Below are 27,028 nucleotides of genomic sequence, written 5' to 3' on the forward strand. Positions count from 1 at the left end.
GCCTCAGTGATTTTTTTCACTGCGCTATTCATTGTCTCAAAGGGTTTTGACAATGTCTACACTGAAGACCGTTTTTAAAATGTGTTCTGATTGTTGACCAAAAATGGCCATTACTCACCCACATCGGATCTGCCTTTCATGTTTGGGTGTTAACCAGTAAGTCGACGACTTTGGTTCCTGTCAGTCGATGACTTTGAAAGCCTTGAGGCAGAGCAAGGGGAAACTCGCCGTACATAGGCCCCTTTCTAAATCTCCTTCCAAATAGAGGTTGTCGGACATGCCCTGGGAGGTTTCCCCTGTGAAACAGTGCTCCAAACATTTGAAGCATTCAAGATCCAGGTCTCGTCATTGGTCCTCATCGTCCTCACACAAGAAACCAAAAAACAACGCCATTCTCCGCAGTAGTCGTCGACAGACTCCTCTCCTGATAGAAAGCGGATAAGCTTTCCCAGCAAGTTGGCCTCTCAAGTTGACTGGGAGAATTTCCGTCTCCAGATGATGGAGGTTTTTAAAAATGTGGCTGCAACTGCCCTTTTGAAGGACCTCAAGAAGGCTTTAGGGCCCACGACGCCTAATAAGGCTGGCAAGGCCTCTCCTGTGCGCCGTCCCCGTTGATTGAGGCTTCCAGGTATGTCGAGACCAGTATTGCCCTCGAAGAAGTTGAAGTCGTCGACACCCTTGACATCTTCGATGCCATCAACACCCTCAACGTCTTCTGAGGAATTATTGAAGTCTTACAAGCCCTTACCTAGGACAGACATCACATCCATAGGGTTGATTTTTGAGGAGGAGAGGGATGTGCCTTTTTTGATCTGGAGTTCAGTACTCCGAATGCGCCTGATTAGTTAATCTTGAGGTAGTCCAGAATGCAAAATCTTGTTGACACTGAGATGTTAGTGGTTTGGACACTTCTCCAGAGCCAGATTTTGCCACTCCAGATTCTGCTGGTCATGCTGACCCTTCTTAAAGAACAGTTATGTGCAGAGTCACAGAATATATGTGATGTGGGAAAGCCGGAGGCACTCTTCGAAAAGGATGATCTCGCAGACATTCTAGATAGAGATCCTCCAAGGGAGCCTGTGTTGCCATTTCACACAACAAATAAGAACCAGGGTGTTAAGATACCTGGGCCGACAGCGAACCGGGTAACAGAAGAAAATAAAAGAGAAAAAAAACGGGTCAGGGACTCGCAATCATTGACAGAGAACGCTGCATCCTTGTATCAGTACCATGCAGGTTAATGAACCTGGTCTGAATTGTTATAGAAGCCGGATGTACGGGGACGTCACTCAGCCTGTTCTGACCTCCTACGACCTCGAACCCTTCCCTTGAGTCTACTCGACTGGAGACTGGGCCTGAAACACAGGATTGGTAGAGTTTAACTCCCTATTGTCTCTGTGTGTTTGAACCCCTTCTTCCCCGGGGTCCAACCCTTTCCTTTGATCCACAGCTCACCTTGTTTTCTTGGAAAGTGTGCTCCCCATCCTGCTTTCAGCACAGGGGCGCATTGATTGATGCGGGCTCATTGCTGCCTAGTTACTTCACTGGCAAGAGTCCGACAAGTAAGTATAATGAGTCTTTTGAACAGTTCTCTAACTTCGTTCCTTTCCTTCCTTAGATGATGGCCGGCATCCGTGGATGGCGACGTGCTGCTGAGATGAGTAGCGCAGAAGGTGAGTGAGAGCGCGATGCGACCCTTTCGTATTTGTATTGAACTGAGTTCTTTTTCTGTGTCTTTTAGGTGCCACAACATTTTCAGCATGGATGCCGGTTATGAAGAAGAAATGCGGTGAGTAAGCGCGGTATGTGGCGCATCTAGATGTTTCCACGCTAACCTGGAGTGTCTTTTCCCTCTTGCAGATGGATGAGACGTTCCGGAGACAGAGTTCCCCCAGAGCGGCTGGGATTCAGGTAAGCGTTTGAAGCTCGTACAGTTTTTAAAAATAAGCAAAGATTTGCTGAATGCTTACTAATGCCTTTTTTCTGTTCTTTTCCCTTTTCCCTAGGAAGCGGCGTGCCGGGATGGGAATGACACCGCCAAAGATGCCCGCAGAACAGAAGAAGCGATGAATGATGGGCAGAAGTGCCGCAAGATAAGGCTGTTCCTAACAGTGTTCTTGTTCTTGCAGGAGCTGAGCGCAGAAGAAAGATGCAGGCCTACTGGAGACCGATCCGAACACGGTGAGTGTCACATTGCAGGTGCAGAAAACACAAAGCATGTTTCTCAGCCTGGGTGTGGCTTAAATAGTCTCTGGGTATCCCAGGTATCTCTGGGCCGAACCACACCCAAAAGACTAGACTGCACATGCAGTTCTGGGAACCGAAATATGTGGGGCATCCATCTTGTCCCCATCAATGCACTACTAGTCCAATCCCCAATGTTATCTTATGGGAGCGAGTGAGTCTGGTGCCACAAGCGTCAAGTCTGACTCCAAGTGGGTCTTTGGAGGGTTGTAGAGTCCCTTGAGGGCCATGTAGGTGATCGTGGCCTGGCTCCAGCCTGACATCTTGGAGGGCTGGGGACATGAGGGGCAGGAATCATGACACTGGAGAAAGGCCAAGGGAAGGCGGACACCCTCCCCTCCCCCCCACATCACTTGTTGAACTGCCTGAGAGGCCTAAGAAGAGAGACCTAACATTGTGAACATTGTATTAAAGGGGAGACAGGCCAATTCCCCTAAACATTAGCCAAAGAAGAAACCAATAGTGAACATAACTAAGGGAATTTTTAAAACCTGGAACTTTGTTTTATTCCTCTGAACAAAATTGTGGCCTGGGGAAGGGAGACATTCCCTCAGCGTACAATCTCACTTTGGAACTCTTATCTACTTTCCAGAAGGAGGTTGTTCTTTTTCTGGACCAAAGGGACTCACCACTTCTTATTGCGGCTGGGAAACCCCTCTTAGAAATAGGGTAAAATAGGTTTCTTTTTCCTTTTTGTGGTTTCTTTTTCCTTTTAATGTTTTTTTTTTCTTTCTGTGCTTTAATAAAAAGTATTTGCCAACCAGCATGCCACTATTGTGTCAGACTGTGCCCTTATAAGTGACGACCCCTTCCTTCACACATCAATGCAGGCAATAGTGTAATCAATCAGGTAATTACAGACAACCATGATAAAATTGGGATCAAATTGACAAGTTAGAGGCGTCTCATAATAGCATTTCCTAGTCAGTGTGGGCAAAGCCCAGAATTTGATTAATAGCGGGTGCCTGCATCCAAGAAGAGGAGGAACAAAAGTGACAAAGCGTTCATTGGAAGATGAAAGTAGAAGACCTGACAAAAGACGAGTGAAGAGAGGCTAAGGACTACACGAGATATGGTAAAAGAGGGCAGGGGTAGAGGTAGCTAGCAAACTCAATTTTTTAGGTGCCATATTGCTACATATATCTCAAGCAAGTGCCTCTTCACATGGGAAATCTTCTCCCTAGCGGACAACGGGGACATGCCAGCTAACCAGTCAACACAGGACACCCTTTAAGGAGACCTGCATATCTAAAGCTTTTTACATCCATAGCTTGACTCATGATTAAAGTTGAATAAGCAGGACAGTCCCCAGCAGCATCAGTGTTTTGATCCTGTGGAATTGCACAGCACATAATAATAATAATTTTTCTTATGTAACAAGGTCAGTCAGATCAAGACTTCTTTGCAGGATTCATCCACTTGCTCTCACTCCAAGAACATATGAACTAGGAGCCTGCTCTCTTCTTGCATGCTCTGCATTCACAATATCATTTTCGCCGAGGTCCAGTATATTCTATGAAGGATCTTCTGCTGGCACCGGGTCAAACTCGAATCCACCTTCATACTCCTTATATTCGAACCTGGCTTAGACCAGATTTACTCACTGATCGGCACACCTGGTACCCTTTTCTGTAATGTCCCTCTTTCTATCATTTTGTTAAAGACAGAGATGTAAATGATGTTGGCACCTCTTGTAATTCAGCTTGCCGGACCTTGAACATGTCATCACCACATAGCTAACATTTTCAGTCTTTCAATTGTACGTAGTGTAAGGAAGGTATGATATCAACAATAAGACACACAAGTGACCATAGTTCCAGGGTGTTTATTGAACTTCAGAAAGGGTTTGAAAAAATGCCTATCTAGTCCTAAATCTACTGATGGGAGCAAGCTGCGATCATCAAATAATAATAACGCAGTCCTAGTGGTGTCTTGTCAAAATAAAAGGGCCTATACTAATAAACCTATGGCCAATCCATACCTCTAAATACAAATAGTGTTGGACGCAATGTTATGCAAAGAAAGAAGTGGCCAAGAAATGATATGCCAGGATGTTCAAGCAGTTGACATCCCTTCCCCACGTATTCAGCACGGGACAAAGGACAATGTTCTTTTCCTCTTAAGATTTCACAAGTATTACATTTCTCGGGTGACTCACGGTTCACCGCGGTTCCCGCACACCTGGGCTTAGATCCCTTTCAACACAATGTTCAATTAGTCTCCCTCCGCCGGGCTTGGACTAATTCCAATTTCAACACAAACTTGCTTTAACCAAAAAGTTCACAGCTGACCTCCCTCTGCCGGGCTCGGGCCAACTCCGAATTTCTTTCTTTACGCTATTAGCATCAAAGACATTCGATTGTTCACAGGGTTTCGCTTGATCCATTGCAGGACAACTTCGATTCACAATTCTTTGTCGCTCTTTCGCTTTCGCCACCTTTCAGTTGGATACCTTACAGAGACTTTTGAATGAGCATGCAGCAAACGGTGCTGGACCAATCTGTCTAAGCTAACGTATCTTGGCTTCAAAGTTCAATCACTTGATTGCACCTGCTTGCATCCTTGGCTTCAACACAGACCGATCTGGCATTAGTCTCCCCAACTCACCGGCTGTGCTGACTTCACTGGCGCTGCTTTGTGGTCGGACCAAGGACAGTAGCACGGCGGCAAGTGATTCTCCCAGCCTGGACTATTGACGCAGGAGAACTCCGGGTACCTCCCGACACAATGCAGGATTCTCCAGCCTTGTTTCCTGATCTTACGTTTCCTATTCTCGAAGGCTCCTGAAAGTAATGGTTCCTTGTCGAAAAGGTCAAGAACACTTCCCTCCTTGCAATCCCCTTCTGTTTTTACCATCCTTCACCTTGTATTAAACTGTCATCTTAAAACTGCTGTTTCCTCGTGTGCTTTGCCTCACTCAGTGTGCTCTCGTGCTCCGCCTTTTTATCTGTGTGAGGGAAGCGTAATGGAAGTCGGGTGTGTGTAATAGTCAGTAATTGCCTGACCATTATATTGGGACATGTCAATATAAGGCTCAAGTGTTAGTCTGTTTTCTCTTATAGCGAGCTGTCCCTGGGAAAGTGTTTGTGTTGGGAAAAAGGGGGCGGGGGCTGAGTTCCTAAGTATCCTGTTCCTAACTATCTGATAGGATGAGATAAAAGTGTTACAGGGAATGGGATACCACGTCTCGCCATCCGGTGTCCCACTCCCACAAGACCCCTCACCCAGGTGATCCTCCCGCACTGGTCCACCCCAGGAACTGGGTCCAAAAGCAATGGCTGTGTCCTGGCCACCTGGATGACAGATCCGCAGGGACTAGCGGGTGAGACGCCTTCAGGTGTCTCACAGTAGAAAGTCAAAAGAAAACAAGGAACCATCCCCCCAATAGCATTGTGTGACAAGGTCAGAAATCTTGTCAGGAAGGGAGAAGACCCCTCTCAACTGGGGTCACGGAGCGTTACTTTAGTTGGGAACCCCATGTCCATCGTAATCCAACTCGTAATCCAACAGGGGGTAGCGGTAGCATAGACGGCCCAAATTCTTGGCCCCTCCCTGTGTGCTGAGTTGCATGCGCACAGCGTGGCAAGCATATAGAGAAGGTGGCAACAGAGTGAGAAGCCTGAGCTCTTATGCAGTGTTTCTCTATGCCTCGCTCTGCACGCCAACCATGGATTGGCTGAAACGGAATCCTGAGTGGGCTCCCTAAACCACTATAAATGATAAAACACCACCAGCCCAACCAAAGACTTAACCTTGGGGGTGGTCCGGCCGGCATTGCACAGAAGCAGGGTGCGGGGCTTGAAGAGCCATAAAGGGATTTGTCTGTCTGTGGCACTCATGGCCAGATTGTCCAGGGATGGATAACTAATCCAGAGATTGGGAGGGCGATTGAAATGACAAGCAGGGGGTGTGGGATCTTCTGGCTATGTCAGAGCATGTGGTGGTGGAGGATGGCAAGGGTGAAGTCTGCTTTTGGAGCAAATTGTTATATCGGATAGTGAATGTAAGTGGTACTGCATTGTGAGTGTTTGTGAAAGAGTGGCAAGCGTAGTTAGGAAGTGACGGAAGCAGATGTGAGAATTAGTTTGAATATGAGGTAAAGTAGTAGTGTGGAGAGAGGGGAGAGTAGTAGTAGTGAGAAGAGAGGGGAGAGTAGTAGTGTGGGTAGATTTGTAGTGGGGAGAGATGGAAGTTGTAGTGTAAACTGGAATGTATTAGTGTAAGGAGGTAATTGTAATATAGAGGAGGTAGTAGGAGTAAAGTAACATCAAAGGGTGGAGGCAGAGCATAGAAAGCGTGAGTGACATCGGAGAGACTGGAGAGGGAGACATAGAGTAGACTGAGCGGAGGGAGGGTGAAGTTGGAAACCAAAGAGTAGTGACGGGGGAACATCGGAGAAAGGAGAGATGGGAGAGGAGAACATGGACGTGACAGGGAACAGAGTACATTGGTCCGGGTGTCTGGATTGCACGACCCAATGACGTCTTAGACCACTAACCTATAGAGTAGATAGTTAATAAGTCCCTGAGGGAGGCTAGAATGATAAGGCACTGACTTAAAGTACGTCACCTCCAGAATAAGGGAGAAATTAGGCAGTAGGGTGGAATATGCTAATCTGGGGAGTATGGATGCATGGGTTAGGGTGGTATTGGTTAATTTAGATGAGAGATTGTGAGATGGCCCTAGCACACAACCAAAGATTAAAACTGAAAAGCCTACCATCTGTTTTGGGCTATCTGTGACAACTGATTTTAAGAATGCCTGCAACTTTCCAGGAACACCTTACGTTTTTTGTTTCACAACCTCACAGAAGTGTTATCCCACAAAGACTGCACCATAGGTTAGATAGTTGTCCTGCATGTCCAATACTGCACCTCTGTATTAGTTGAACGCTTGGAATAGCGTGGGCAATGGTATTTGATTCATATTTCATTTAACCGTAGATAAAAATGCACTTTGTCTAGTTGGTGTGACTCAACATTGTTTTCTGCAGACCCACCTGTGGTCCCCATGCTCCGAGCTCAGAAAGACAGTCCCTGAGGCAACACATGGAACATATTTTTATAGCATCCTACTGAAGGGTAGCCAAAACCACTCTTGACCAACAATGTTAAGAAGAACTAGCATTGGTACCCCACCCTTTGTTTTCCCATACCACATAAATATACTAAATACCGCCTCTACTGATCCAGTCAGCTTTTTAGAAGAAGCAAATTGATCCATGTTAAAAACATATAGCACTCTATGGAGGATAGCCATGTTAATAGCGTGCATCTTACACCACAAAATCAGATGCAATTTGCTTCATTTTCTAAATTCAAGTGATTATTTTTTCATAATTGAATTTGTTTACCTGTGTGATATTCCTAATGTTCCTACTTAATGCCTATATAAGTGATTTTTTCCCCAGCCTACTTAACACTAAAATCTCCAAATAAAACCCCATAGCAGGATGGGTAATCAGGAAAATATACGGCTTATTCATGTTCGCTTTAAAATAGAAAACCAACCCAAACTCACCCAACAATTTGAAAAGCGCTGATATGGATGTAACAGGTTTTGAGAGCAGGACTAACACGTCCACTTATACCTATATCATTGAAACATAATCCTTTCACTTACTCCAGTGATACCCTCATGCCCTAGAATAGCTTAAGTTTCCAGTGTGAAATTGAAAACCTTTCGGGAGAGGGTCACCCCTGGCAAGTACCCCTCTCCAATTGAAACCCATTTAAGATAAACTTGTTTCTCCAGCATGGGGTCTGGCATGGATTCACATGCTCATGAATATTCCCCGTCGTCAGGCTGAGAATCCTCGGTAAAGAAAAATCGGTATCAGTTTCGTTTCTGATCTGTCTTTCGTAGTAGTAACCAATCACTGATCTCTGCGTCATACTGACCACAGCCAATGACTGCCATCTCCCTAAGCCCCGCCTCTGGCAGCCATCTTCAGATTTTTACCGCACGTTCATGTGTTGGGATCCTCGTGCTATTGCTCTCGAGCTGTAGTGCGTTTTCGTGCTTTTTCATAGGAAAATTCTCTCTTTTCAGTCAAAAGAGCCTCAAGCTCCACCGTTTCTTTATCCGATCAACGGGGACCCGTGTCGGATTCCTCTACGCCCCTCAAGGGTGAAGATGTTGTCGAGCCACGCTTTTGGAGGACTCCAGAAGTTTCTCAGGCCCATCTTGGACATGGCCCAGGAGAAGGGAAGCTCGACGCCCGGAAAGCTGTTCAGGGTCTGCCCTGGATGCTAGCTTCAGAATGTCTTTGAGGACGAACACTCCCTTTGCCTCTACTGCCTGCATGAGGACAAGACGCATGTGGAGAAGGACTGTGCGTTTTGCGGCAATATGTCGGAGCGGACCATTGAAGGACCGCCATCTGCGTCTCGCCAACTGGCTGGAAGGGAAGAGCCCGTCAGGCGAGAAAAAGAAGTCCGAGCGGTCTTCTAAGACCTTTTGAGGGCGCCCCGGCGACGGGGGCCCAACAGAAGGCCAAGCACCGCGAGTCCGCTGGCACCGGGAGCGCCGAACGGTCGGGCTCTACGGGCGCCAGGCAGGGCGCATCCTCCCCAGCGCCATCAACCACGTGCCAACGCTCTGGCTCGGGTAAGAGGGAGGCCGAGCACCCAGCGAAGCTCCTGGAGAGACTCCGGTCGAGCTCAAAGGCCCCATCGGAGGGGGAGCGAGGCGGTGACCCTCCCCCCAAGGAGAAGGCGTTGAGCGCACCTAAGGTGGTGAAAGCCTTGATCCACCCTGCCAAGGCCTCTATCGAGACAGTCGCGGCGGCCCTGGCTCAGCCTGTGGAGGCTCAGCCTGTGGAGGCGACTTCGGGGCTCAGAATCTCCCTGCCACCGCAGAGGGAGTCCTCTTTCAAGCCCATCGACAGGACCCCCGTGAAACCTCCGACGGAGAAGAAAAAGGGGGGGCAGGAGGTCGTCGTGGATTCGGCCTCAACTTCTGAAGAGGAGCTGATCGAAGTCTTAAGCCACGCATTGGCCTGGAAGAAGACCAGCCCGTCGAGAGGGACCCCGACCTAGGAGACGATGAGAACGTCGAGGGTGCCGACGAGGCGCCTGACCGCCCGTCGGAATCCCCTCAACCAGTGCCGCAAGACAACTCGGCGGCCATTTTGTTGGCTATACAGTCCTTATGCTCGGAGATAAGGACGAGATTTCCGTTACCACCAAAGGAGGAACCGCTCCCGACGGGGTCCCGGAGCCAGGCCCTTCTGGGAGCCCTCCTCCTAAGAGAAGAAGGATTCATCCTCCACCTCCTTTTCAGCCATCGCGCCCTGCTCAGCCCTCCTCCCCGTCCACGACCCGTGGGGATGATACGGGGACGGACACGGCCGCAACGGGTACAGACGACAAGGTTTACGACGAGGATCTTCTGTCATCACCTCCCCGGGCTTCCCGGCCCGACGAGATTGGATCGTTTCATGCCATGATCGCCAGGGCATCCAAGCTTTTCCAGCTCTGCCCGGAAGAGAAGAAGGAAGGTTTCCTTTATCAACGGTGCGAGACCAAAAGGAAGACGGTCCTCGCTGTACCTCTACTGGACGATATCTGAGATGAGGGTCTCGCCCTCCTCAAGAACCCATCCACAACGCCTGCGAGAAGGGATCGGTACGAGAAGAAGTACCGGGTCCCGGACGCGGCCGCCTTGTGCCTTCGGGCACAGCCGACCCTGGACTCGGTCGTCTCTGCGGCGGCCAGGAAGAAAGCAGGGGGGCTTCGGCCTCTACGTCGACCTCCACCGCCCCCCCAACCCCCCCCCCCCGGACGGCGAGGGAAAGAAATTGGACAAGATGGGACGCAGAGTCATCTCATCGGCAGCGACGACGATTAAGGCTGCCAACGCCTTAGCTATCGTAGCCCGCTACGACAGGGAGTTGTGGTACAAGATCGCCCCCCTGCTGGACTTCCTACCGGACGACAAGAGGGCGGAGGCCCTAGAGATCTTGCAGGAAGGAGAAGTGGCGTGGGACCACGCCATTACGATAGCGACGGACATCGCTGACACTGGATTCCGCCAGTTGGACAACGGCGTGTGCCTTAGACGGCGTGGATGGCTCAAGGCAACGGACTTCCGGCAGGACGTGCAGACCAGAGTTTTGGACATGCCATTCGACGGGAGCAACCTGTTTGGGAAAACAGTGGACGATTCTCTACAAGCCATCAAGACGGACACAGAGACGGCCCGGGTTCTTGGTGTTCTCCAGCAACGATGGCTGCCCTTTTGGAGCACCGGAGGCAAGCAGGGTGCCTCCAAAGGTTCCGGCGGCGGATATTCCACCTACCGTCAAGCGGCCCGTTGGTCGTCACAGGAAGCCTACAGGGGACGAGGCAAGTCGGGCGGACCCCGCCGTCGTCGCCAGGGAGGACAAGGCGGCAAAGCCTCGTCGAAGCAGGACTGAACCGGCCGTGGGGTCGGGCCCCCACCGAAGCATCCTGGTGGGAGGCCGGCTGGCGAACTTCATCAGCGTGTGGGAGTCCATCTCCACCGACCGTTGGGTGCTGGACGCCCTGGCCCAGGGTCACGCGCTCGAGTTTCTAAAGAAGTGCCCGCGCGTCCCGTCCCCCCCGTGGCCAGGAAGGAACATCACGTCCCTCAACTTCTCTTGGAGGTAAAGGCGATGCTCAAGAAAGGCGCCATCGAGCTCGTCCCAAAGAGGCTTGGGGGCTCCGGAGTTTACTCAAGATACTTCCTCGTGAAGAAGAAAACAGGAGGATCTACGACGACTGAACAAATTCATCAAGGCACAGAAGTTCCGGATGGTCACCCTCCAGCACGTCCTGGGTCAGCTGGAGGAGGGCGATTTCCTGTCATTGGATTTGGAGGATGCTTACTTCCATATCCCCATCCTAAAGGGACACCAAAGGTTTCTCAGATTCGTGGTCCAAGGGCGTCACTACCAGTTCAGAGCCCTTCCCTTCGGATTGAGGTCGGCACCCAGGTGTCCAAGTACTGAAGTAATTGGATCCTGCAGGAGTGAAGCTGGCCCACCTAGCCCCCAAAGCCTGCCTGCTCAACAATCCTGATATAATAAAACTATTGGCCAGGCAAACCCAAGGGGAAAGGGGAATGGATAACAAAACAAAGACGAGAACTCCCACTGCAGGTACATCAGACTGTCTTCACTGGAAGGGATTTTTGGATCAGTGGTGTTCCTGTTGCCTAAGCTTGAATTGCCCTTACGCTGCTTCAGTAAGAAATGTTGCTGCTTTTGATGTGGTATATGAAGTGTGTTCCCTTTCTTTTCTCTCTACATACAGCTTATCACTTTCTTGGATCACTTCCTGAAGAAATTCTAATATTCCGCTGGCCAGTACTGGATTTTCGAAAATATTACAAAGTGTATTCTCTTTTAAAAATTCTCCTTCGACAAAAGGCTCTAGTACAAAAACTCTTGTTCATAACATTACTGCCTAGCCTTGAATCCGAAGCAATTTGTCCAAACGAAAGTCTTTTCTTTTCTTAGAGTCCGTTACGAAGTGCGACACAAAGAAAATGATTCATCTCAAAATGGCTGCGACGCACGCGCAACGTCGTAGGGTCCTTTTCTCTAACCGCGCGCATAGGATTAAATTATACGCTCCGGCTCCGAACGAAAGCTTGAAACAAAATTACAAAACGTTAGAAAGGTTAAATAAGGTTAATAAAGATTAGACACGCAGCGAAAAACGGTCCGCACGTCTAGTTAGTATTAGTTGTTTTTTTTTTTTTTTTAATCTAAATTAAAAAAAAAAAATGTAATACTTTGTCTTGAATCTTCAACTACTCTGGTTTGACCAAATATAATATAATTACTTGACTTAAAAATACCATGAATGAACTTGTAGAGACTTAATTTAAAATGTCTTTTGAGCTACATCTAATAACTTTCTACATTAAACAACGGAATTGCACTTAGCTTAGTTCTTGTTCTTCAATTGGTTCCTCTGTTCAAACAACTGGTTCTACTGGAATACTCTGATGGTAGATTTCAGCAACTTCTTTCTTGACTGAGATTACTAAGGTAGAAATTGAACTAAAACAAAAATTCTACACCTAGTGAAAGTTCACTATAGTTTTATTTTAACTGGAGCTAAAAAATGTACGACCTACTCTAATGAATACTTTAATGAAAGGCAGTTTAGATTTGTAAGGAACATTCTAAGTGACATCACAATACTGCCTGCTGCAAACTAAACCAATCACTATTGGGATAGTGTTCCTCCATCTTGGCTTGGGGACATGTCATCTTTCTAATGAAAGTTAGTTAAGGAACAAGAAAAAATGAACTTAACTAAGACAGAAAATGTTCTAGTTTCTAAACAGAATGTATTTAATATTTTAGCCACCTGAAATAGTGTTTGCAATATCCTATTCTCCTAGGAACCTTGCTAATGTGAGGTACAGAATGTGAAAACCTGACACCAGGGTGTTCACCAAGTGCCTCGCACCAGTGGCGGCGCGGCTGCGCCTGGAGGGGATCCACGTCTACCCCTACCTGGACGACTGGCTCATCCGAGCAAAGACAAAGGAGCTTGCCGCAGAGCACACGGCGAGGACCGTCCAACTACTCACGGACCTGGGATTCTCCATAAACTACGCCAAGTCCCACCTGGTGCCCGCGCAAGACGCACTGTTTCTGGGAGCGAAACTCGACACAGTGACGCTTCTGGCCTCTCCGTCGGAGGAAAGGACAAGGGCCATCTTGGGCAAGGTGCAGCGGATGCTGGTTGCGGACGCGGCTATTCTGAGGTCCATCAAATCCCTCCTCGGAATTATGTCTTCTTGCATTTATCTCATCCGCCTGTGCAGGCTTCGGATGTGCCCGTTACAGGAGTTCCTAGACGCTCGCTGGATCCAGACGACGGGCAGCTTCGAGGACAGGATCACACTCGACGAGAGCTTCCGACGAGCGAACCGGTGGTGGGGCACCCACAGGCATCTGACGGCGGGCATGGACTTCCAGACCCCGGGCCACCAGAAGACAGTGACCACGGATGCCTCCCTGGAAGGGTGGGGAGCGCACACCGAAAATCTGCACGCGAGGGGCCTTTGGCTGCCGACGGAGAAGTCCCTTCATAACAACGTCCTGGAGCTCCGTGCAGTGTTTTGGGCCCTCAGGTCCTTTCTTCCGTCCCTCAAGGGCAAGGTGGTGAGGATCTTCACCGACAACACCACCACCATGTTCTACATCAGGAAGCAGGGCGGTACCAGATCCCCAGCCCTGTCCAAGGAAGCGCAGGATCTGTGGCATTGGGCCGTCGCCCAAGGGATATTTCTGGTGCTGTTTCATCTGGCAGGAATAAAAAACACTATCGCCGACTCGCTCAGCAGAGAGCTGCGCTCGTGCCACGAGTGGGAACTACGACAGGATCTAGTGGACCGCCTCTTCCGACGGTGGGGCACACCCCAGATCGATCTGTTCGCGACGGCGACGAACTCCAAGTGCCGGAGGTTCGCCAGCAAGTTTCCACAGCCGAGGAGCATGGGCGATGCTTTCTCATTCCCCTGGGAGGGCCTGTTCCTATACGTGTTCCCTCCATTGCCGTTGCTGATCCGGCTCATCAACCAGCTCAAGAGGTCATGGTGCAGGATGATCCTTGTCGCACCTGCGTGGCAGAGGCAGATATGGTTCCCGGACCTTCTGGACTTGTCAGCGTCCCCGTCAATCAAGCTGCCAGTGGACGCGGATCTTCTCTCCAGGGAAGGAGGCACCATCCTCCATCACGACCCAAAGTCGCTGAACTTGCAGGCCTGGCTCCAGCAGCGTTAGAGTTTGGAGGTTACGACATACCGGCCGACTGCAGAGAGGTTCTTGCAAAGGCCAGGGCGTCCTCAACTCTTAAATGCTACGGACACAAATGGAAGAGGTTCTCTGTCTGGTGCCACGCACAGAAGATTAACCCTCTACGGATTACGGCTCCTCAAGTACTGCCGTACCTGCTGACGCTGGCCAAGGCTGGACTGGCGCACGCTTCCATCAAGATTCATCTTGCTGCGATCTCCCGATACACAGAACCACGGGACGGACGTCTTTGTGGTCTCATCGCCTGGTGAAAGAATTCATGAAGGGACTGTTCAGATCGTTCCCGCCGGTGAAGGCTCCGACCCCGGCGTGGGAGCTCAACGTGGTGCTGACCAAGCTCATGGGACCTCCGTTCGAGCCTCTGCACTCAGCTCCGTTGAAGTTCTTGTGGAAAACAGCGTTTCTTGTGGCCATCACGTTCGCATGATGGGTGGGAGAGATCCAGGCCCTCTCCTGCAAGCCCCCGTACTTGACTTTTCACGACACGAGGGTAGTACTCAGGACGCACCCCTCCTTCATGCCCGAGGTGCCGTCGGACTTCCACCTCAATGAACCCTTGGTGTTGCCTGTTTTCTTCCCGTCACCTTCGTCGCCGGCTGAAAGGACTTCGCACTCGCTGGATGTGGCTAGAGCGCTGAAGTTCTACGTGGACCGCACGAAGAGTTTTCGGAAGACGTCACAACTTTTTGTGAACTTTGGACCTGTCAATCAGTGGAAGGCTCTCTCAAAGGCTTCCATTTCCAGATGGCTCTCCGGCTGTATCATGTACTGTCATCGGTTGGCAAACCGACCGCTGCCTGGCCGTCAGAGAGCCCATTCCACCAGAGCGGTCGCAGCTACCACGGCGTTCCTATCTGGTGTGCCCCTGCTGGACATCTGCAGGGCTGCTACGTGGAGGTCGACGCGCACCTTCACGAAATTCTACTGCGTCGACCGGGATTCCAGGGAGGAGGCCAGGGTCGGCCAAGCAGTGCTGCGCAACCTGTTCGACTAAGGTGAGCCTGGTGAGAAGGTAAGAGATGCTTAATGTTGAGTTGTGGTATTGCTTAATGTTGAGCCTGTTGCCACCTCCCGTGGTTGTGCATGTGTGTGCTGCTATGTATTCTTTTATTCATGAGCATGTGAATCCATGCCAGACTCCATGCTGGAGAAGGAACAAGTTACTTACCTGTAACTGTTGTTCTCCAGCATGGGTCTGGCATGGATTCACATGCGAACCCTCCGGCCTACCCCTCTGCGGCTCTTCACTTGGTCATACTGCCACTTCACGTGCTACCAAATCTGAAGATGTCTGCCAGAGGAGGGGCTTAGGGAGATGGCAGTCATTGGCTGTGGTCAGTATGACGCAGAGATCAGTGATTGGTTACTACTACGAAAGACCGATCAGAAACGAAACTGATACTGATTTTTCTTTACCGAGGATTCCCAGCCTGACGACGGGGAATATTCATGAGCATGTGAATCCATGCCAGACCCATGCTGGAGAACAACAGTTACAGGTAAGTAACTTGTTCCTTACTGCAGTCCCTGCAAGGAGGCGAGCACATAGGGCTCTGAATAAGGAAATATAGTGGGCTAAAATTGAGTTTAGATCATGTGTAGTGTGGCAAGCCAGGAGGACTCCTCTGACCAGAGGACATAGTTTAAACATAGTTTTATTTAAATAAAAAGAAAACGCCCCACTGACCTTATTGCTAAACGGGAGTTCCTTTCCTATCAAAACTAAACTAAGGTGCTCCTCGATAGTCCAAAATAAAAGTCATCAGTCCAATCCGGCCCTACCACTTGGAAAAATGTTAAAGAAGAATAGGTTCTGTGCCCTGCACTCTGAGTTTTCCATCATGCTTGCTCTCTGGCATTCCAGGAATCCCTCCTGGAGCTGGATCCAATAATGATCAGTTTATAACCATGCTACTCAAAGAAACAGTCCTTGGCAGTCTATAAAGATTCCTCAAATGTTTCCCCAAAGTTCAAACAAAAGTCTCAAGTCCCAGAAAAAACAAAATGTCAACATTTCTTTAGGAGGTGGGTTATTTGCCTGATCCCTCTCCACCACTTTAATGTCTGTACACTGCAACACACTGTCGGGTGCCTCCATGCACCCCTTATATCTGCTCTTGATTTTGTTCATTGGATCCATGTGGCTCCATGGGGTTCCTCTGTCCCATGTGAAGGCATCATGAAGCAAGACACAGACAACCGATTCAGAATTTAAAACAAACACTTATATTAACTTAAATGTCAGGATGGAAAAAGTCCTAACTTGCCCTATGCTAAGGTGGGTTTTCCCAACCGAAATAAAACTAAGGAAAGTCTGAGTCAAAAGGTCCAATTTAGGCATCTGTGTCCAAAACCTATGCTTGCCTTCACAAGTAATTATACAATGTGTAGGGATGTCAGCAACCAAAAGAAAACATGTTTGACACAAAGTTCTGAACTTCTTCCAGCTCGCAGCTTCTTTTCAGCTCCCTTTCCCAAGTGTAAAACAGTTCTGCAACAAGTCTCAAAATCTTTTTTTGTTTAGTAGATTTTTATTAAGATTTTAAGAAAAAGACAAGAACATAGTTTATATAACAGTAGATCCATATGTGGAGAGCCAGACTTGGAATTGCATATCCAACAAGCGTAAGTGATGTGAACAAATCTGGATATGTAAACAGCAGGAATATAATGAATAACAAGTTAAATGATTACTGCAAATTAAGACGGAAACTAGTAATCATTACAAACATATCAAATAACACCTGTAATAGATTATGATCTAAAATTAATCAACTAAGTGGTGATCATCGTGTGGGGGACAAACCCGAAAAGACCAACACCACACACAGGGAGGAAGAGAAGGAATGAAAGAAACATGGTATAATCTAATCCATACTATACAATCTGTGCAGGCCTCCCAAGGGCACATAAGATCTTTACATTGTGCAATTAGACTTTTGATACAAAGAAAGGTTTATGAGGCATGAGTAGACATATTGTGAAAAGATAAGTACTTGGTGAAGCAGGACCATTTAGCATCATATTTTGCACATAAGTTAAGATGTTTGGCCATACACTGTTCATGTCTGTGGCTATGACCAATATAGTTCCACCATCCTTTGACATTCCTATCCAGTGATGACTTCCAATTGGACGTAATTGATTTGATCGCAATTACAATGAAGAGATTGTGTAGAAGAGAGGAGGGGTTATTCATGACATTACCACAGGCACTGCTTCCTAGTATAATATTTGTGAGCGATAAAAGGGGATGTATCTTAAAGATCCTTTTTTTAATGAAGACCATACATCCTGCTAAAATGTGTGAACATACCAACATTCATAGAACATGTGTGCATAGGACCCACGCACATCACCACACGACCAACAACATGCATTGGAGCCTTATGAACTTTTGAGAAGTTTGGTTAATCAGGACTGTGGTTCCCTTCCCCAAGTTTTAAATAACAGTTACACAACCCAGTTCTCACTTCAGCCCCTCCCCGAGATTTAGTTGAGAAACACAGTTCAAAAACAAAGTATCCTTGTCTTCTCAATTTTAAGTTCCTCATTTCAGTTAATTTTGTTTTCAAATATGTCTTCCTATAGTTTGTAGCTTTCACACAAGTTGATATCAATACTTCTTTAACTTTTAAAGTTCCACTGTAAAGCAAACTTCAGAATCTTTTGTTGGCATGTCCTTTAAAGCCACATTTATTTTAGAACTCAACATGCTGTGGTTTGCTTGGATTTTAAGTTCTGCTCCATTTTTGTGTTCCAAATGTCTTGTTTTGATTCAGTTCGGTATTGAATAATGATAACTTTTGCTTATGGTTAATTTTCTTATTATCTGTTCAATATAGGTTTGTTTCGCTTTAATTGAATTGCTCAGTGTTCGGAGGCCTTTGAAACGTGTTTCTTGACACACGCGACCACTCCGATACAAAGTACTCCCAGCTGTTTGGTAATTGACAATGAAACAATCAGAGGGATTCAAAAACATGCTCTTTCGAAGCACGCGACCACTCTCCTACAAAGTATTCAGCAAATAATAAAGTTTCTCATTCATCAGAAACTCACTGTTCGCTTTAACAGTTCTTCCTTCAGCGCGAATCACTCGACCTTCTGCTTTAGTGTCACAGCTCCAGCACCTGCCCCTCAGACACTCCTGTGTGGGTCCTCCAACACAGGGGAATACGCACTTCGAGAAAATCCCTTCACCTTGTTCCGCCTGCTCCAGGGATTCCCAGCTCCCATACCACACTTCATGGACTGGCTCTCTCCATGTCTCAGCATTCTTCTCCAGAAGGGTTCTCTGCTGCATGCAGCAACCTCCATGCCGCTTCTCCTGTCGCTCTCTTACCCACTGGGCTGGTCTCCTTTTATACACCTGCAGCCACTTGACAGGCTGCAGGTGAGAATGTCCAATTAGCCCTGCCTGACCCTTACAGCTCTTAGCAAGCATCTTTTTCGTCCCAGTTCTGAAGTGGTAAAAGAGCATAGTCTTCATTGCTCCTAGTGGCTTCTTCTTTGTCCCAGTACTGTCAAGTGTCAATTGTGGAGAAACTGGCTTATAACAGCTCAGGAAGGTTGGGGGAATGGTTGGGCTGGTTGTCACTAGGAAAAGGGGATACCATGTCTCACCCAAGGGTACCCCACTCCCAGTCCCCAAGGACCCTCCACGTAGGTGATCCTCCCTCGCTTCTCTGCCCCCAAGGTCGGGATCCAATAGCAATGGCCTTTCCCTGGCCTCCTGTGCAGAGGATCCATTGGGGTTAGGGGTGAGAATACCCTTGGGTTTCTTACACCCAATGTATCACTTAACTCTCTGGGGTTCCGGTGACTCCCCTGTCCTTCTGGCCGCCTTAGCTCTCGTGTGTTCCTGTGACCCTTCTGAAGGTTTTTACTGCTCTGGTTTCTCCGGCTCCTGGAACCCTTCTTCTCATCCTGTGTTCCCTCTCTTCTCGGGTCTCTGTGACCCTTAGATGGGGTAGAGTAGTCCTTCCCTTTCCCCCACTTGCTCATTCCTTTCCTCTGTCCGACCTGGGAAACCCACGTATCCGCTGTTTTGCAGGGTTTGCTTTATTGAGGGTCCGTCTCATGAGCGGCGTTGGCGTGCTCCACGACTTGCCGCTCTTTCACACTAGGTACGAGCGGTTTTTGCCTTCTGCTCATGTGTTCTCATGGGTTGAGAGAGGAGGACCTAATCCTCCCTTGGTTCCCAGATTCAGCAGTTGTTTGCGGGATCCAGGCCCACACCGTCCTATACGTGGTCACGCCTCCGGGTACTTCCTCTTTGTGTGACCTCTGCTTCTAAGGCCCTGCGCACTACTTTGCTGGGCGGGTGGTGTCCCCTTTGGGCGTCTTTCTTCTGTGCTCCAGCCCTCACCAACGTTCTCGCCTCGGCTAGCGTTTCTCCTCCTCCGTTTAAGGGTTGTTGGCCGTTTCAACTCGCTCTAAGACTCAGAAAGGGCAGATTGTTCTCCACTTGCTGTAAAGCCTGTAGGAATTTCAGCACTACCTTGAGCCAAACACATAGATGTGATGACAGTCTTTCTTAGTCCCATGTAAGCAGATACTACTTTAATTATAGGGAGTTCCCCAGGTGAATGTGGAATCCTTGTCCCCTGACAGGGAGTCACTCGTGTGTGGGCCGGTTTTCCCAAACCACCGGTGGAGGGTTTTGCAGAGATGGCTCACCTCTCTAGCTTTAAAGAGGGTGGCTCCCGCTAGGGAAGAAGGGATGAAGTCTCCAACTTAGTCACATTAGATAACCTACTTCCAACTCACCCAAATGCTTTTTTCTGTGTAGATGCTAACCACAACACACAGGCTTGGTTCCTTCCTTTGCAGGAAAATAGCTAGAAGCGGATGCATGCTGTCATACCTGTGGCAACCCTGAAACAAAAACAACCCGAATGTGATAAAGCGGCGATGGCATCGCGTCATCCAATCTCAGGCTAACAGAAGCAGGCGCTAGGCAGTTAAGCTGCTGCATCGTACAGAGTGCAGTTTTAGAAATGTAAAATGAGTATTTTAATGAAATCTGAGATCCTACTCCTAGGTGGAGCTATTTAGTTGTTGTAAACTTAAAGAAGAGATACCAGTGATGAAGCAAGATTGCAAGTAAGTAACTTGTCCACATGCAACAAATTGCATTATTTATACCTACTCTGTCAGGGTTAAATGTTTGGCACTTCTCGTCTGACACATTCAGTCACACTCTTGAATGCGGAAGCCTCCCAGTGATTTCTTCAAGCTTTCTGCAAGGAGCAGATGCCTACCTTTTAAAGACAAGCCTAGACTACCTTGTAGAGGAGGTCCCAAATAAAGCTTGCACTCCCATCGCCCATTTTGAAGTACCAGGAACGTTCACACCAAAATATGTGACGTATGATGAGCAAATAAACCAGCAGAGAGCCGCATTAGGGCTCTGCACAGTAACCATCAGAAGAGCAACACCTATTGAAGTAACAATAACTAGACATCCATGGACAGTAAGGTATCCATTGAGAAAATCCTACCAACAAATGAAACGAAATGAAGATTGCCTAAATACCGTCCCGGAAGAAACCAAAAAGGTCTTTATGGAAGACGAATAGTGACGTCACGAGAGCCCGGACGGACTCATAAATAGGACAAATGACGAACCACGAATGACGCAAGGAGACGAAACGCCATGAGTAAAGAGATTGTGAGCTTAAAGTGATAGAAAGCTATCAAAGCATAAGAGAGTTAAGCTATAAGCAGGATGAAGATATTCAACCAGCTAACGCCTGTACATATGCTTGAAACCGCAAGAAAGCTAAGAAAACTGTGCGGCTTGCTATGCTAAGTATAAGAATAGCGTGGCAAGCGCCATTGTACATAATCTACCTCAAAACTAAGCACATTATTATAAGTGAGATTCCACTTTACACGAAAAACAGAATCAACTCCGATTACTAGAGGCCAAACAAGACAAGATTCATATTCTAGCAAAATGAAAAGCGACGGCTGAATTGAAACTCAGCAGATGCAACTCATGCCAAGAGTGTCATGGTCATACCAATGGAAGGAACGAACAGTAGCTACATCTAATTGAAACTTAAGAACAAAATATCCTGTCTCTGAAAGGTCAAGATAAGGAAGCATAGGGAGATGGCAAGCCGAATAAGAATTAAATACACGAATTGAGAGAACCTAGGAAAATGCACGGTGTCCGCATCACGTGACCATCCGAGCGAGGAGAAGCACAAGTTCACACCTACTCTTGGCATCTGCCCAGACCGGAGATATCGGAACTTTTCTAGAGAGAAGATGCAGTTTTGTGGCCAACCACAGTAAAATAATTGACACATTGTTGTTGAAGTGATGATTGATTGTAACCATAATTGGAAGAAGGCCGGGTAGCTGAGGGGGCACCCTGCATCTGGCTGACCATTCTGCATGCTGCTAAGTAAAGTGGAAATGTATGCATGGGGTTGGTTCCAACCCAATCACAATGGACCAAATAATCTAGGGTCCTATAGTAGTAGAACTAATGGGACGTCGTACTTTGTGACGTCTACAATAGTAATTTTGAAGGAAGGGTTTAGACGCCCACCTGACAGTATTTACCCAATCACCTCACTCTGTTACCATATACAGATATATCACCTATATTAAAGTTACCTTTTCCTAACCAATGAAATTGCATGTTAACTTTGAGTGTTACACGTCAATTATGATGCGTTTTGAGTATAAAAGTTATGATTTGTATGAAGTTTGTTGAAGCAAGACGGACTATCGCACCACTGCTGATTGCCATGACTCCCCGTTTTTTGTACTAGTTACTAAACGGACTCCCTTTGCCAAACCATTGAGTTGTGTTGGAGTAATAAATCTGCACCCCCATCCATCTCGAGATGCAGCTATCTCGTCTTAAAGTACTCTCGGAGCAAACCTTGACTACATGGGCCAGCCGGGGGTCTCCTGAGTACAACCTGTTTGATGGATTAATCCTCTGCTTATATGTTAGGCCCACAAAAACAGGAAAGGCCTGAACTTTCCAAGTCCCAGGAAATGGCTTGGTACCAAAACCTCCAATTCATGGTGTGCAAACTTGTCCCTGCTGTTCTCACTAGCGCTCATAAAGGATGCATGCTGATCTCGTTCAGCAGTGATCAGATATCTTGGCACACTAATTGGCATCGCTCACAGATGAATACGTGCTTACATTTTCATGATTATGAATAGCCATATTTGTCTTGTCCATTGATGGTTTGTCTTCTGTCGATTGCAGGTGCAGTGATCGGAGATGGGCAGTCAGCTGTTGCAAGCAATATTGCCAATACAACGTATCGTCTGCAATGGTGGGACTTTACTAGATTCGATCTGCCAGAAATTAGCAATGGTAAGAGAACAATGTATTCACATATATCACACTGTAGTGTGAAATCTTGTAGCAGTTTAAAAATATTCTTGAGAGTGAGGGGACATCCCGGGGTCATTCTTCCCCATGCTGGAATCAAATTGCACAGAATGAATAGAGCCATATAAACCATAGAGGGTACTGAATTATCACCTGAAGAGTGTGAAGTGTCCTTAACAGCAAGTGAAGCATTGGTTAAGCACTGGGCAGAGGACAGGCACACCATACAGGGCATTGTTGGTGGTGAGCAAAGGTAATATTTCACCTGCATGTATTCTATGGGGCACACAAACTTCCAGAGTGGTATGCAGTTCCTCAGGGTTCAGTTTTGTTCACCCTGCTTTTTAACATCTGGATGAAGTCTGTGGGGGATCAGGATTCTCTGTACACCTGTACCCAACTATGTTTATTTAAAGAGGACATCTTCAACTGATATCAACTGTGTGAAGGACTACCTCAGGACTGTGATGGGATAGAATGTTCTTACTTTCGTTTAAATGAAATTCCTTTAAGAATGAGTTTTGTTAATCTCTGCTGTCTCTCCTGCTCACCTGTCCAGGAGTGGCTTTAATCACTTTCTTTCATAGGCTGCATTTAAACTCTGGTGTTCTCTGCCAAATCTTTGGTATTTATTCGGGATGTAAAAGCAAGGAAATATCGAGGCTGATTACTACAAAAGGAAATACACCAAACACGGGCTATAAAGATTCACAGATTTTTAATACTGCGCAGTTACAGAGAAACACAGATCTGATACAGATAGCTATCTGGTTCTCAACACCCCACAATGAGTACCAGCTGTCAGAGTGAGGAGGGAGAGGTACTGGACATCTAAATATCTAAATTGTTATACATTTCCTACAATATTGTCCAGCCCCTCTACAGGTTAATAATCTGCGGTCTACAGTTCATGCCGAGTTCACATATAGCTCATACAATAATATGCACATGGATTTCATAGGTTTGTGTTTCCAACAAGTTACAATGGCGAAGTGTATTCCTGGATTTAGCAGTGAGCGTTAGTACATATCCCTTAACAATGTAGTTCTGCCAGTGTCCACGCTCGACATTTACATAACATGGTCCTCGATGTGTATTCGTGGATGAAGCTTGTTAGTGCAGACAATCCTGGGACAACAAGTCAGGCTTAGGACAAGGTCTCATTACCTAGTCTAAACAGTCGGCCCTCGGACAGTCTAACCATTAACGAAGGCTCAAAGTTCGGAAAGGCTTGGTTGCAAGTTAAACACAGTCCACCACAGTTAAACAGAGAATTCACATACAAACAGAAATCAAAATGGCGGACGATTCTAAAATGGCGGCAAAGTCAATCCAAAATCGGAACTTTGCAACGCGGTTTTCTACGCAGAGCAACTAGGCTTAGGCCAATATAAATCAATGGGAGGCACAATATGATTTCCTGTTTAACAGGGATACTAAACTCATTTTAAATCTCATCTCTTAGCTTACTTGTGCTTTTTTCACTTTTTCCCAAGAAAATTACATGTTTTGCTTCATTGTTCGATATCTCCATTGCCTTTCAAGCATTAGTGCTATCTTGTCTAGCTGGAGGTGACACTGCTTTTACAGTTAATCGTCCTTCATAGCCCAAATAAAAACAGTACTTTACTCTATAACACACTTGTTTTCTAGGGCGTATAAATTCCAGTACCTCACTATTACAGAAATCTCTTAACTGGTTTCCAATTCACCCAATAACATTTTTAAAGTTCTACTGCATCACCTACAATGAAGTTTCGCTATGCCAACCCACCTATCTTGCATTGAAGCCCAATATATCGGGTGACCTTTGAACCACCAGAATTACTGATATTCTTTTTCTTGACTCTACGCTTTTCTTATCAAGCTTTCTCTCCGATTTCCCTTGTGACTTGGAATCATTTAGCCATTTCTGTTCCCTCTGTATTGGAATATCCTGTTTATCATATCCTCACACTTTTCCCATTATCCATCTTCCAGTCATGCTCCGGTTATTTTAGTTTTTTTGCGGTTTTATTCTGATTGTTGCATTTACTCTGTTGATATATTTTTCTTTTTGGCCTGTACCCCACTATCTTTGGGATTGTGTCAGAATCGGGAGACGGACAATGTGGCATTCTGAGGTAAAACGTTCTTTATTCGATCACCCAAAACCTATGTTGTCGCCAAGTTTCTTAGACCTACTTCTAACAAAAAGCATGCAGTCTAAAAGAGTTCCCATCAACATTTCCTGTAAAGAAAATAAAGTCCACCAACTAAAAAATCTACTCTAACCTGAATACTGTCACTACCCCATTGTGTCCCTTTCACTATGAACAAAACAAGCCTAACTTTAACAAAAGTAGAATAATGACCTCTGCCCAAAAGGAAAGAATGGTGACTGGTTTCCAACCACACCCACATGCTTCTTTATCAAAACAAAGGGGCTCCTTGCCCAGAAGCAAAGTGCAAATATGAAGACTAACATGTCTCTTCAAGCTTCCACTCTTGGAATGTTAGTCTTTGATTAGTCTCTTTCCCCTTGGTTTTGTTAGGCACTGTCTCAGTCTTTGGTTTTCTTCTACCATTGGCAACCACCTAGTTTCTAAGTCCTCACAGGTATTCTCCTTGGTTCTCCCGCAAAGGAACATTGTGTCGCTCTCCTGTGTATTATCTCCTTGGTTTTACCCCTCCTTGGGAACTTGTATTCACATCCTGTGTTGTGGTTCAGTTTCTTTCGCTCGCCTTGAGGCTGGGTTTCTCTGATCCCTCCTTGGGGTCTTTGGGCTCTCTCAACCCGCTTTGGGATTTCTTGGCATGTCTTGGCATCTCTGGTCTTTCTGCCTGCCTATTGGTTTAGTTACTCGCTCCCCGCTTAGAGGTTTCTGGTCACTCATCCTGCCTTGGGGTCTGGTTTCTCTCACCACGCATTGGTGTCTGGTTGGGCCATTCCCTTTTGGAGCGACTGCAGCCGAATCAAGGGAATTTGTTCCCCCTCCACCCCCCAAGAGGAGCCCCTTCCTGTGAGGCTAAGGAGGATAGCCCACTCCGTAATTCCCCCCCCCCCCCTAGGGGTAGAGGCAAGTGGGATCTCACCGGGAGAGACTCACCCTTTGGGTACAAGTACTCCTGTTCCCGTGAGGAACTCCCTACACTTGTACACATTATGGTTTACATAGGACACCCTCATGAATCAGAAACCTGTTTACAGCAAAACTGTGATGAAGAAACTCAACAGAGATGTCATAATCTTACTAAAAAAGGAATATGTCCCTTTAAATAAGACCTCATCTACTCAGACAAGTACATTGATGAAGGGAGACTCAATGAGGCACAGTGAGAAGACTGAGAAGAGAGAGAAACTCAACCCGCGTCTCGGGGAGGCCATGAGTGACAGTACACTTGCAGGAATCGGAGAGCCCACAAGTTTTGAACTTGCTCTAGTAATTAGAGCGGAATGCCAGAGATACGGCGTGTCCAGCTTGAGAATCATGTTTGGGAGAAACCAAGAAGTCGGTGGTGGCAAGACCATGGAAAATAGGCCTGTGGTGGTCCGAAGGTCTAACAAACCTCGCTGAGACAATCGAGACTATGAAGCCACAGGGTGGCTAGTCCAGAACCCAAGAACCAGAGTTCTGGAAAGCGACAGAGGAGAGGCTGTGCAAAAGCAGACACTGATGAGGGAGAGGCATAAACAGTCAAGACCCAGAGAAAAGGATTGAGGAACCTGGCTCTGGAAGAAATACCCCACCAACACTGAAGGTAATCAGGAGTATGTGAGTCATGGGTGGCCTTAAAGAGGGAATCATTATACCACTAAGCCCACTCGTCTCAGTGTTAAACATGAAACAAAGTTCAGATTGAAAGAAAGTGATTTTAAAAAGGATAAAACGTAAGAACAAACTGGCAAATCAGAATACAGAAAGAGAGGACCCAATATTCAAAATACCATGGGAAAAGGGGAAAGAATATAAAGTAACCTTAAAAGGTGATAACATGAAAGAACAAATTGTTGAAAAGTTGAACAAGCTGAGTGAAAGTCAATGATGAGAATACCCTGGCAAAGAAGACCAGTATTATCACATGGGCAGGGTTGGAGTGACGCAAGTGAATTGAAATATAATTAACCAAGAGGGGTAGCCCACTTTAGCCCTGACAATATCTAAAAGGATACTGCAAAAACCAAACAAGAGGAGAAACATTATAAAGGACCCTTAAAGGGAGAACCTAACGAAAAAGGAATACTCGGAAGCGCAAGTGGAGAATTACAGAGGTTGATCAAAGAAGTAACCAGAGGATATTTAAGGATCATATAATAATCTATTGACTGACACGTGAAGTAGCCTAAGGAGAAGGGAGTCATTCTCTGAACTTATTTTAGTTTATATAGTGGTAGGGTCAGTAAAGATCGTTTGCGCTGTAGACTTTATTATTTGGATTTCTCTGACAGACTGACTAGCACCTTAGTAAGTTAGGTAGGTATCACAGATCGTGATCGGTAAAGCTAAGCCTTAAAGTTATAATCTGAATAAACCATCTTGAAACATGCCATTTGATAGTCCGTCTCCTCCTTCTGACCCGCCACAGTACCTTCGGTCTCTGTGCGGTTCTCCTCCAGGCCGTCTTTC

General features: G+C 46.9%; 1 protein-coding gene across 1 annotated transcript in view; it reads left to right on the forward strand.

Moving 5' to 3' along the window:
• AMBRA1 (autophagy and beclin 1 regulator 1) overlaps positions 1 to 27,028 on the forward strand; it is a 1,783,669-nt gene that overhangs the window by 1,170,652 nt on the left and 585,989 nt on the right. Inside the window, exon 12 of the mRNA XM_069623220.1 lies at positions 22,293 to 22,403. Within this exon, the coding sequence (XP_069479321.1) occupies positions 22,293 to 22,403 (111 nt within the window). The remainder of the gene's footprint in view (positions 1 to 22,292; positions 22,404 to 27,028) is intronic.

This window comes from Ambystoma mexicanum, chromosome 11 (assembly GCF_040938575.1).
Source record: "Ambystoma mexicanum isolate Mex_15411 chromosome 11, UKY_AmexF1_1, whole genome shotgun sequence".
NCBI lineage: Eukaryota > Metazoa > Chordata > Amphibia > Caudata > Ambystomatidae > Ambystoma > Ambystoma mexicanum.